The sequence below is a fragment of the Dryas octopetala genome, chromosome 2, assembly GCF_963921425.1.
Source record: "Dryas octopetala chromosome 2, drDryOcto1.1, whole genome shotgun sequence".
NCBI lineage: Eukaryota > Viridiplantae > Streptophyta > Magnoliopsida > Rosales > Rosaceae > Dryas > Dryas octopetala.
In genome coordinates this window covers 4519904-4532952 of record NC_141367.1, presented here as the reverse complement: position 1 = coordinate 4532952, position 13049 = coordinate 4519904, and the positions used below count along the sequence as shown (strand labels likewise).

The 13049-nt window shown below is 36.5% G+C and overlaps 1 protein-coding gene and 2 pseudogenes across 1 annotated transcript; 1 reads left to right on the top strand and 2 right to left on the bottom strand.

The window, feature by feature from the left end:
* The first annotated feature begins 5723 nt into the window (after positions 1–5723).
* Positions 5724–7334, top strand: LOC147292609 (berberine bridge enzyme-like 8 pseudogene; annotated as a pseudogene).
* A 1584-nt stretch (positions 7335–8918) lies between these two features.
* LOC147292608 (Pentatricopeptide repeat (PPR) superfamily protein) lies at positions 8919–11115 on the bottom strand. The gene is made up of 2 exons (XM_086233317.1): positions 10712–11115; positions 8919–10255 (listed from the first exon to the last, which is right to left on the bottom strand). Exons 1-2 carry the CDS (start codon positions 11102–11104, stop codon positions 9086–9088), a joined length of 1563 nt encoding a protein of 520 aa, XP_086089443.1. The 5' UTR covers positions 11105–11115; the 3' UTR covers positions 8919–9085.
* A 720-nt stretch (positions 11116–11835) lies between these two features.
* On the bottom strand, positions 11836–12564 carry LOC147292607 (secreted RxLR effector protein 161 pseudogene; annotated as a pseudogene).
* Between the last annotated feature and the right edge of the window lie 485 nt (positions 12565–13049).

The following is a 13049-nucleotide window of genomic DNA, read 5'->3' as shown; positions in this document are numbered from 1 at the left end:
ACTTGAAAAAGGATGAGGCACTCACACAAATTACCCAAGCTGAAACGCAGCAAGAATACCCATAGAAAATTATGCTCATCAACCCACAAAGAAAAACTGAACCGATACACCTATATACCCGTACACCACACACACACCCTCACCGTGTTTGCCCAAGCCACGTGGAAGCCAATCAACGGTTGTCCACAAGAGACAAATGAAGGGCATATTCCTTTTGTCCTAGAGAGGTATCCTAGTATTAATAAGGATAGGAATGAGGAGCTGTAAAATCATATATTTCTTTATTTTGCAAAATTCAGAAATGGAGAAGATGATGAATAGTGCTGAGGTGCGTGAGTGAGTGGTGTGAAAATAATGAGAAGCAAGATCTGATCTGATTGATTTAGTGAAGGAATCAAATCATGTGTTGTGCACATGTATGTTTAGAAAAACAGAAAATGAGCTTTAAATGAAATGGGCTTTAAGAAGCAAAACCCGAAATGGCCCCACTGAAGTGACTGTCATTTAAGTGTTAACCACTGTACGTGAAGAACATTGTCCTTATGTTCAGTGAATGACTAGTCAAATAAACAAAAAACTGTTTTTCTCATAAAATGCATGAAGTGCAGTATACCTTGGATCTTTTTACATTGTAATTTCATTTTTGACTTCTTCAATACAATTGATCTTATTCTTAATTCTAGCTTAGAGCTTGTGAGTGAATAATTAAAAATAAATACAATGATTTTGTATTTTGACAAGAAAAAGCCAATGTATCAAATCTTAGAAACTAACAGGTGCTTTAGCATTAGTTACTACTTAAAATACTCTAAATCGTGCACATTTGTTGATCAAAATTGAAAAAATTATGCATGTATCCTTGAATTGCAACCATTTAAAAACTACAAGGACTAAATTGACACAATTGAAACTGTAGAACTAAAGTGGAATTTGGCCCAAACTATAGGGACCAAAAATGAAATTTAGCCTATATATATATATAGTCCTTATTGTATATATGAGGATGCCCTTATTTTAAGAAATGTGATGGATATACCTTCCACACAACATTGGTCTTTGAAACAATCTCTGTATGTTGATGACATTGCATGTGTTGAGATGAAAAACAAAATTCTTAAAATCTAATTAAGGATAGTTTTATCGATCTCATCTCCAAGTCTAGGAGTGACCTTAAGAAAGATTTCTGCAAAATTCCTTAAATTTTTTTATCTATATATATAAAGCAAACAAAGCTGCTAGGAGAAATTTCAAAATACCAACAAATGCCCATGCTTAATTAAAATGTCAATCTAAAGAAATATTATCAATAGAGGGTAAGATGGTAAAACAAACAAATAATTAAAAAATTGAAAAATTAAAAGAAAGGAAAAATGAGAACATGCTCCTAAAAAAGAGGAACCATGAACTTTATATGTATATATTTTTTAAAAAATCATGTATTAACACTTATTAATTATCTTTATATCTTTTTATTTTATCTGAATCATTCAATTTGCATATAAAAATGCTAATTGGTGCACGCGAGCGCGTGCCAAGGAGCTAGTGACTATAAAGTTAAATATCAAAATCAATTTACTTACATACATTCACAATGTTGTCATTTTATGGACATCAATAGACTAATATCATATTAGTCTATAAGAATTGATCGGGGTTCAAAAAACATGTCCATCTACCATGTAGCGTTTTCTATTCTAAATTGTCCCTAATATTATTAAAGAGATTTAAATCCCACAAATTGTGGAATTTAAATTCTACAACTTATGGGATTTAAAATGTAGAAATTTAGCAAAATATGAGATTTATTCACCAGTGAAAATTTGAATAAAAAGTAAATTGCTCCACAAAATGAAAATCAAAATCAAAGGACTAGAAAAAAAATAATATTGGTTGGTACATTTCAATTTTATCATGAGTTGGTACATTTCAAAATGTAAATATACTCTAAACATGAAACCTATAACCTAAACCTAAATTTATTCTTTAACTCTAAACCTATACCATGTTTAATGCTTAAAAGTATGGGTTGGTATATTTACCAGTAGAACAAATTTCACTTTGCACCCCTAAGGTTTGCTCAGATTGTCAAGTTGCTTCCTTAGGTTTCAATTTTGGCAATTTGAAACCCAAGGTTTGAAATCAAAGAAAATGTGGCTCCTCAGTAAGTCTGACTTAACAGTCAGACGTTAGATGCTTACTAGTAAGGAACTTTTTTATTTTTTAAATTTTACAGAAGGATGTGGTTAGAGAGTAGAAATGGAAAAGTTCTGAAATTGCCCTTATGATGGTCTCATGTATTTTGGGTCCCACATGTGCCACATAAGCATTTAACGTCTAAATTAACAGTCAAACTTATTGGGGGACCACATTGTCTTTGATTTCAAACCTTAGGTTTCAAATTGCCAAAATTGAAACCTAAGGGAGCAACTTGACAATCTGAGAAAACCTCAGGGATGCAAAGTAAAATTTGCTCTTTACCAATATGTGGGTTTGTACAATTCAATTGTACCAGTATGTGGGTTGACATATTTCTATTGTGAAGATATGGGTTGTAACATTTGGCAACACAACCAAGAAAAATTCTAAACAAATTCGAAACCCTCAAATTTTAGCAAAAAAATTCAGACCAAATTCGAGCCCTCAAACAATTATACAACCAAACGAAAATTGGTCCTGCAATTGACAAATAGTGAGATATTTGAAATGGTTTAACGAAAAAAATAAAAGAGCTATACTATAAATTTGAAATTGGTACAAACAATATGAGAATCCAAAAACTCAATTTCAAATTGGTAAGAATATGCCCAACATCCTAAATTGGTACACATATTAAAAGATAACGAGTAACATACCACAAGTAACGAGTGGAACCATCAATGAGCAAGCAATAGATTTGCAGAAAAAGGAGAGAAAAGACATGTTACAAAGTTAGAATACAGAGAGAAAAAGGAACATGTTACATACCAAATTAGTTTGAGGACAAAGTTAAATGAATGAATTATTCTAGGCTACCTTTTACTTATTATTTTTACTCTCCAGTGCACCAATTAATTTTATTTAACAACAAAGTCAGTTGCAGCTACCTGGCTTATCTTGAAATCTGATCAATTGCCATTCTATTTCTTTTTTGTTTTTCTCTTTCTTCTCTCTCCCCCCGCTATGTCTCTCTTTTCTTTCATTTTCATCATCTTCTTGTTCTTCTTCTTCGCAGAGCAAGCACCTCCGGGATGAACACCACCACCACGAGCAGCACTGCTGTAAACGACCTTGAAAATCTCAACGCCGACCAAGAAGCAATGGATCTGCTCCGAGCTCGATCGAAGCCTTTTGGATCTGCTCTGACCACTCTGACTTCTCCTCGATTGGGCATGATCACAGCTCGTGGTAGACTCCTACTTTGATTTCTTATCAGTAGAAGGTTCTTGATTTTTTTTTAAGATCAGTTTCTGAAACTGCATTGGAACGTTGTAAGTGAACTGAAACTGCAGTTTATTGGATTTGCAGTTACTAATTGCAGTTTCTGAAACTGCAATTTATTAGAGTTGCAAGCTGCAGTTGTAGTTACTAATTGCAAGTGAAACTGCAATTTATTGCAGACTTGTAGTTGCAGTTTATGAAATTGTAGTTTATTGAAATTGCAAGCTTATAGTTGCAGTTACTAATTGCAAGTGAAACTGCAGTTTATTGGAGTTGCAGACTTGCAGTTGCAGTTAATAACTGCAGCTTCAGAAACTGCAGTTTATTGAAGTTGCAGACTTGCAGTTGCCTTTACTATAAATGGAACTGTAGAGATTGAACCTCTTTTTTTCGTTGTTGCTGTAGCAGTTGCAGAAGGATGCTTGAGAGTGAAGATGAACAATTGTCGATTTGGTAAAGTTGAAGAAAGAAGTCGATTTGGCCAAGAAAAGAAGGTGTCCGCATGTTATGTTTTTGGGCTGGTCGAAAGTGTCCGCATGTTAATAGAAATGGATTGGGTGTTTTTGGTTAATATTTTGCTTTGTTAGTACCTTATAATTAATGGACTTAAGTTAAATTTGAAGAATAGGGAAAGAGAATATTGATGCCAAATTGGACGTGGTTGAGACAAAGAAGAAGACGTAGAAACTAAAATTATCTCCTAGACAATAATTTTCCAATTAATTGAAATTAAATTCGTTAAAATTTGGGACATCATATCAGCTAAATATTCCGCACAAAAAAACTGTAAAGGGCAATATAGGTATTGCATTGTTAAGTTATTTAAAAAAACCAATTATTTTCTAACATAAATAATTGGCATAAATTCAATTTAGACACATAATTATATAAGCTATTTCAACGGGGTCTATGAACTTTAAAATATTTCAAATATACACCCGATCTATTATATAAATTGAAAAATGAGTTTTGTCCATTGATTCGTTGAGAGATCAGTTAAATGACAGCTTGGCTTTTGCTGACTGGGATTACTTGGCGACGTGGCGCTATCTCAGAAAACATTTTCCGCCAAATGAGCAATACGGGCCCACAATTTAATAATAATAGAGAGAGAGAGAGAGAGAGTTTGTGGGCCCGTGTCAGGAGTTAGGTGGACCCGTGTCGCTCATTTTCCGCGAAATGAGCAACACGGGTCCACCTAACTCCTGACACGGGTCCACAAACTCATCATCTCTTTCTCGCTCGTTGAACACAAGTGAGGGATTTATATTCGAATTTGGGGAAAAACGTGATGTTTTTTTGGAGACTAAATGGTCATGAGAGCGTTCGACGAGCGGGAAAGAGGTGATGGGTGTGTGAGCCCGTGTCAAGTGGACATGTGTTGCTCATTTGGCGAGAAATGTATGCTGAGTTGGTGCCACGTCGCCAATTAATCTCCGTTAGCAAAATTCAAGCTGACATTTAACTGATCTCTCAATAAATTGATGGACGAAATTTTATATTTCAATTTACATAATAAATCAGGTGTATATTTGAAGTATTTGAAAGTTCGTGGACCCCGTTGAAATAGCATATATAGTTATGTGTTTAAATTGAATTTATGCCTAAATAATTTATAGACAAAAAAAAAAATTTCTATAAATTCAAACCAAAATAAGATTTTACTTATGGTAATGCATGCAAAATAATTTGAGTGTTACTTTAATTGAACGCAGGAGGATGCAGCCATTTTTGGCCATATAATTTTCGTCTTTTCCCTTGACAAGTACAGACGAGATTCATCATCATCATCATCATAAGAATGAAAATAGCATCTTTGTACTACATATTTTTGGTTTGGCTGGACAAAAGTTGGGGTACTACGGGTTTAGTACTGGTAGTCTGGTGCCCGATACCAACAACCAACAACCCATTTTTAGAATGGTAATCCACATTCACACAAATGGTCCATGCAGTATCATAAAATCTCATAACATGCACAATGAATGCTACAAAAGTACATATCATTTATACTATAATGACAAAGAAACTAAAAAAAGATTGGAAAACACATTTTGCATTTTACAACTTGACTAATATTCTTGTAATAGATAGTCTCGCAACATAATATAATCAAATGTATGATCATTGAGTCAATTATCAATTTAATCAGTGGTCTATATTCACATTTCTGACAACTTATGGTGTCGAACTATTTGGAAATAGAATATTTCTGCATCCACTTACCTTATAGTTGATATATAATATCACATATGTGAATCTATATATTTATAAATAATATCACAGACAATGAATGCTACGAGCAAATGGGAATTCCAAGTCTCCCACACCTCTTACGACTTCCATTGATTCTTTTATTATCCAAAATTTTTTGGGCAGCATCAGGTTCAGCTCCTGATCAGGACTTTGCTCAATGCCTTCTAAGCCTTTCCCAGCCCTCTCACCCAATCGCTGCAGCAATTTACACTCCCAACAATGCTTCTTACTCATCTGTTTTGCAATCTTATATTCGAAACCTTCGCTTCAACACATCTTCTACCCCAAAACCTTTCCTCATCATCACTGCATTGCATGAATCTCATGTGCAACAAGCCATTGTTTGTGCTCAAAAACATAACTTACAGATGAAAATTAGAAGTGGAGGCCATGATTACGAGGGTGTATCTTATGTGGCTGAATTAATTCCATTCTTCATCCTCGACATGTTTAATCTTCGATCCATCGATGTAGATGTGGAAAGCGATACTGCATGGGTCCAGGCTGGGGCAACTCTCGGTGAAGTTTACTACAGAATTGCTGAGAAAAGCAAAAACCATGGCTTTCCCGCCGGTGTTTGTCCTACGGTTGGTGTTGGAGGCCACTTTAGTGGCGGTGGATATGGTAATATGATGAGGAAATACGGCCTATCTGTGGACAACATAATTGATGTGCAACTGGTGGATGTGCACGGCAGACTTCTCAATAGACAATCTATGGGAGAAGATCTGTTTTGGGCCATTAGAGGAGGCGGCGGAGCAAGCTTTGGAGTCGTGATCGCATACAAGATTAATCTTGTACGTGTTCCACAAACAGTTACTGTTTTCAGGGTTGAAAGGACCTTGGAACAGAATGCAACAGACGTCGTCTATTGTTGGCAATATGTTGCACATAAGCTGGATAACGACTTGTTCCTCAGGCTTACCATGGATGTTGTAAATAAGACTGTAAGAGCCTCATTCATAGCCTTGTTTCTTGGAGACTCTGAAAGACTTGTCTCTGTCATGAACAAGAGCTTCCCTGAATTGGGTTTGCAGAAATCGGATTGCATTGAAATGAGCTGGGTTCAATCTGTGCTTTTCTGGGCAAGCTTCCCAATTGGGTCAGCTCCTGAAATGTTGCTTTCTAGAACACCTCAGGTACTTACCCACTTGAAGAGGAAATCAGACTACGTCAAAAACCCAATTCCAAAACTTGGTTTGAAGCAGATTTGGCAGAAAATGATCGAACTGGAGGCACCAATGATGACCTTTAACCCCTATGGTGGAAGAATGAGTGAGATTCCAGCATCTGCAACACCTTTTCCGCATAGAGCTGGGAATCTTTGGAAGATTCAGTATGCAACAAACTGGGACATATCTGGAACTGAAGCCTCCCATTACTATATAGATCTGACAAGAAAGCTCTATTTGTTCATGACTCCTTTTGTTTCCATGACTCCACGGGAAGCCTTTTTCAACTATAAAGATCTTGACCTGGGCATCAACCACAATATTGGGAAGGCAAGTTATTTTGAGGGAAGAGTTTATGGCATTAGGTACTTCAAGGATAATTTCGATAAATTGGTGCATATTAAGACCAAGGTCGATCCTGGTAATTTCTTTAGGAATGAACAAAGTATCCCAACTCTTCCATACTACTATACTAGAGGAAGTACATGATGGCTAGCATGGTAACCATCACTTTCATTGTCTGGTTCTTTGATGTATTTATTTCTGAGTATCTTGAGATTAATTATAGAAGCTAAATTTCATTGTAGTAAAGATATTGCTTACACCAACTAACTTCAGGAGTGAGATCCTGGCCGTTCAAACCTACCTTCAACCTTTGTCGTTCGACAGCAGGTCAATTTTTGCACTTTTACGTTGATGGGATGACAACTTTAGGGTGTAGAAACCATTTACGGCTTAGGATTAAGATTTTAACAAAAAAATAATGCATTTATTATTACAATGTATAAGTGTGAACTCATACATAAACAAACAATAACTTTTTCTTTTTCTTTTTACAGAAAAAAGAAAAGAGCTAAAGCCATGATATCAACAAAATTATCATTAAACTCCGTAAATTCTTCACTGAAAAGGTCCTTAACACATTTATGCTCTTAATGAGTTTGGCCTAATTCACATTTTCATCGTAGTAAGTATATCAAAAATAACCCTACTTAGACAATAGCTCAAATTCAAGAATCCTAAGGGACAAGTTCATACAATCCTTTATTCTATAACATTGAAAGAACAACAAAGATTTTGTATAATCAACAAGTATAAGAACAAGAATTATATGAAAGATAAAGAACAAGATACAGGTCAAGAACATACCTCTTTGGTAAGTCTGCTTGAGCTTTGAGAGCACGAGAGACAGAGGCCTCACTGGTAGGTGGTAGATTATATTAGGGGGAGGGTTGTTTTCTTTTTCTCTTTCTTCCGTTTTTTTTTCTGGGTCTTTGCAGTTTTCCTATGAAAATTTAGGTCATTACAAATGTTAATCATAATTTCTTCTACAATGGCATCAAAGTTAGTGGGCTTCACATGAAGAACATTGGTATAGGTCTCTCAAGCTCTTATGGAGCTGTGCATTCCTAGTTTACCTCTAAACGGTATAAAGCAGAGCCATCCAGCAACCCTTACCATGCCCAAAAAATGATTGCGATCAACCATTACCACTTGGTGACCTACTATCCACCACTGGACCAGAAACCCTTCTGCCATAAACATCAGGCATGTCAGTTCTTGCTCTTCTGTGCTAAATGAATTTGAAATTGTCTATTCATGAGCACTATTAGAAAGCTTTTTCAGGAACAGCCACTTAACTACTCCTCAGGTCTACCTTATCATGATGGAATGAATATTTGTACTTATGGAATTTCCTTCACTCACAAATTCAACTTTCAATAACAATCATGATAGGATATCAAATATGTGATCAAGGCAGAAAGAAGGATGCTCAGCAAGGGTAACACAAAAGGGATTTCAAGGGTCAATCCTACTTCCAGAAATGCATGTTGTCAGCTCATTTCAAAACATAGGCAGATAAATCAACGCAGTTTTGATAAAAAGCCAAAAAACTTGAAAAAAGAATTGCTAGAGGTGTGGAGTTATATTTTGCTGCACTAGTAGCCTCTAGCAGACTTAGCCTTTGCCGAATACCACTACATAACGTCTGCTATGGTTGCCACAAGCCGCTATTAAAATCAATGGTCCAAATAGTCAAGACAAAATGAAATCCTTAGTTACAGTGGCAGAAAATTCTCCTCCGTATGATGTTAATAACCAGGAATAAATTGCTTGAAGATTATCCCAAATTCATTGTAAGAGGTTCTGTCAAATATTTATGTACAAAGATGCGTCTGTTAGGTCAGTACATGAACAAAAAAAGTTGGAATAACAGCAACTTTGATAGGCTAGCTTGACTAAATTGATAAATCCCTCATATTGAGGTTACATTCATTGTGTTTGAACACTAAATCAATGAGGTGATCGTAAGTCCATGCTTTCTTTTCTCTAACTTCAGGTTCAAGAGAGGAGAACGCTGCTTCACAGTTTCTAAGGAAATGGCCCTTCCCAAATGTGGTAAGAACCAGAGGATCCGTGTTCATTTCCACAGCCTTGTAAAGAAAGCCCTTCTTTCTCCATGTATCTAAAGTCCGGGACCCATCATAGCCAATCCTGTTTGCATCAAATAGAATTCCAACAGTAACAATATCAGGATCCACACCAAGGGTTAGTAATTGGGAGAGCAAGATTCTCAAGTGTGTGAAATCTTTCATCTTCAAATAAGCTAGCATTATAATGTTTGCAACCGTTGTATTCCATGGGACATTTTCTTCTTCCATCTCCCAAACAATGGAATCCATACCTCTTCGACTAAAGAGACCAGCATTTGAAAGGAGACGCAGACACCAAACAAGATCAGTTTGACCAAACCTTGAAGAAAGATCAACTCCCAAGTTCTCTAATCTAGAAAACATATGGTTCTCAATATAAACTTCGGCTAGTTTCCTAATTAAATCATTCTTTAAAAGTGTTCCTGAGTTCAAAACTTTTCCATAAACCTTTTCCATCTTCTCCAAGATCTCAAATTTCGCATAAGCCTCAAGCATTGCAATCAACGTAGAAGACTGCAAATCCATTCTTTTTGAAACCATGGATTGATATACTCTTTCCATTCTTTTGAGCAACCCACCACGTGCAAACTCTCGAACAAGCAAATTATAGGTAATGTGATCAGGTGAACAACCATTTAATTTCATTTTCTTCAGACACATACCCATCTCATCATACATTTGATATTTCCCATAAGCTTCAATGAGACCATCATAAGTATCAGTATCTGGCAGCAAACTGATTTCTTTCATCTCGTTAAGGAAAATCAAAGCATCATCAAAGTTTCCTTTTCTGGCAAAACCATGAATGATTGAATTGTAAACCTCCAAAGATAGCCTAAGACCGTGACTCTTCATCTCTTGAAAGCATAGTAGTGCCTCTTCCATCAGGTTCTCTTCACCTAACAATCCTATTATCTTGCTGTAGTTGAATTCATTAATCCGTGATTGCTCAATGTTCTTCCACATATCAAACAGCTGTTGAAAGTTTTCAGAATTTTATTTCAATAAAAAACATGGAGAATTACCTAACAATTACTTCCAATGATTCTCTGTTTGGATGCTCAGAAAAGCCAAGAAAACAAAGAAAAGAAAAGAAAAGGCTCAAAACAAATATTTGAATATCTAATAATTTTTTCCTAAATTCCCAGTTCCACGAAAAAACGAATCCATTTAACTGAGTTTAATGAGCAAACCTTTTCACTGTTTCTGAAACACCAAATAACAGAAATCATAGACATCTTGCATTTCCTTTTCTGGGTTTCTTGGCAACCAAAAAATATTACAATACGAAACGAAAAGTAGAAAAATAAAATAAAAACATCATTGGTAACCCCTCAAAATTGAAAAGCGAATATTCAAATTGCAAATATGTTATTAGAATCTCATATGGCAAGAAAGAAAAGAGAGACAGAGAGCAAAACAGAAAAGAACCTGCAAGATTTGCTTGGACCTGGAACCCTCCTTGAGGAATCTGATGACAGCCCAAAATTGGTCTTTTGTCCAATCACCATCATCTCTAAGCAATTCCAAAGGGCAAGAGTCCTTTTTGCTGAGATTCTCAAGCAAGGCTTTGAGCCTCTGGTGCTCATGATAAGTCTCAACAAGGCGGGTAGTATGCTTTGTGGAACTGCTATCTGGGGTTGGTAATGGTGGTGGAAAGGGCTGGGCAGTGGGAGAGCAAAGAGAGCAAGAGAATGGTTTGGCTATGGTGGAGGGTTTTGTGGTTAGGGTTTTGGGGAAGATTAAGGTGTTTGTATTGTGATTGAGTCTCCATGTCAGCGCTATTTTGCAATGGCTAAACTGCAGGTTCACTACACTCTCCATGGGAAAGAGGAAGCTGTTGGTAATGTGATAGGTAACACACGGTGGCAGGACCTAGGATGGGCATTCGGGCCCACTCAAATTCCTTTTCGGGTAATTCTAAAAGGACCCAATTGATTCATTTCTACACCCCCACAATTTTTTTTTTCCTAGATTTTTATAATTTTACCCAACCTGACACCACCCACCCATCCACCCATCCACCCACCCACCCCACCCATGCTGCCGGCACGTCTTCCCTCTCCTTACTGGCCACCAAACGGAAAATGGCAACCTTTGATCTGGAGGCCAGCACGGTTGTCAGCCTTCCCTTGCACCGAATCGGAGGGAAAGGGAGATAAGAGAGAGAGAGAGAGAGAGAGAGAGAGAGAGAGAGAGAGAGAGAGAGAGAGAAGGAAAGCTGTTAGAGATAAGAACTTGCAAAAGCTATAAGACAGAGTAATAAGAGAAAACTTTCTTATTACTGATAGACGCTAAGGTCTTGCTTAATTATCCATACAGAAAACCAATTGATCAGAATAATTAGCAACTAGTATCCCATGTCTAACAATCCTGACTTATGAGATTTCCCTAAAGATAAGCCGATAAGGTCAAACAACAACCAAGTTCCCTGACAAATAGGGATTATTAATAAATAACTTAAACAAAGTTAACGGCTAAATATCTAACACCCTTTCTTAAATTGAATGCTATTCAAGCAATCTGTTTAATGATAAGCCTGAACAAACACCAAGTCAACCACGAAGTTTCACAAAGGCTTCCAACTTCAATGGTTTGGTTAGGATGTCAACAATTTGATCTTGACTCTGACAATGAACCAACTCCACAACTCCATCTTTTGTAAGATCACGAAGAAAATGAAATCTGACATCTATGTGTTTGCTTCTTCCATGCAGCACTAGATTTTTTGAAAGCTTGATTGCTGAACTATTATCATAGTAAATTAATATAGGCATTTCTTGATAGTAGTGTAACTCCTCGAGTATTCTTCGTAGCCAAACATCTTGGCAAGCATACGATGCTGCTGCTATGAACTCAGCTTCAGTGGTGGACAAAGTGACAACCTGTTGTTTCTTTGAGGACCATGAGATAGCTGCTGAACTTAATATAAAAACATTACCGGATGTACTTTTTCTATCTTCCAAGTCCCCAGCATAATCACTATCACTGAAACCAACTAATTGCTCACTTTTGCCCGTCTTGTAAAACAAACCATAATCAGCAGTACCTTTCAAGTATCGAAGCATCCTTTTTGCAGTTTGAAGATGAAGTTCAGTTGGAGACTCCATGTACCTGCTAAGGAGACTGACCACGAACATCATGTTAGGTCGAGTGGCAGATAAATACATTAGACTACCCACTATCTGCTTGTAATAAGTGCTATCAATTCTCACGCCTTCAGTATCTTTTGTAAGTTTAAAACCTGGGACAATTGGGTTCTGAACTGAATTGCAATCAAACATTCAAAATTTTTCCAAAACTCCCTGAGCATACTTCTTTTATCCAATAAAAATTCCAGTAGTTGATTGAAATACCTCAATCCTAAGAAAGTAACGCATCTTTCCCAGATCAGTCATTTCAAACTCATTCATCATAGATCTTTTAAACTCAACATACATCAGTTCATCATTTCCAGTGAATATCAAATCATCTACATACAGACAGACAATCAAATATTTACCTCCCTGGTCAGTTTTGATGAACAAGGTATGTTCATGGGGAAACCTTTGAAATCCTGCCTTTGAGAAGTAAGCATCTATACAACTGTACCAAGCCCAGGGTGCTTGTTTCAGTCCGTATAGAGCTTTTCTTAGTCTGTAAACTTTCTGCTCATTACCCTTTTGCACATAACCTAGAGGTTGCTCAACAAAAACTTGCTCTTGCAACTCACCATGTAAGAAGGCTAACTTCACATCAAGTTGGTAGATGGGCCATGAATTTTGTGCTA

Coding starts and splice junctions, on each gene's coding strand:
- LOC147292608 (XM_086233317.1), bottom strand. CDS start 11,104: ATGGAGAGTGTAGTGAACCTGCAGTTTAGCCATTGCAAAATAGCGCTG. Junction 10,256..10,711: donor GGTCCAAGCAAATCTTGCAG/GTTCTTTTCTGT, acceptor AACTTTCAACAG/CTGTTTGATATGTGGAAGAA.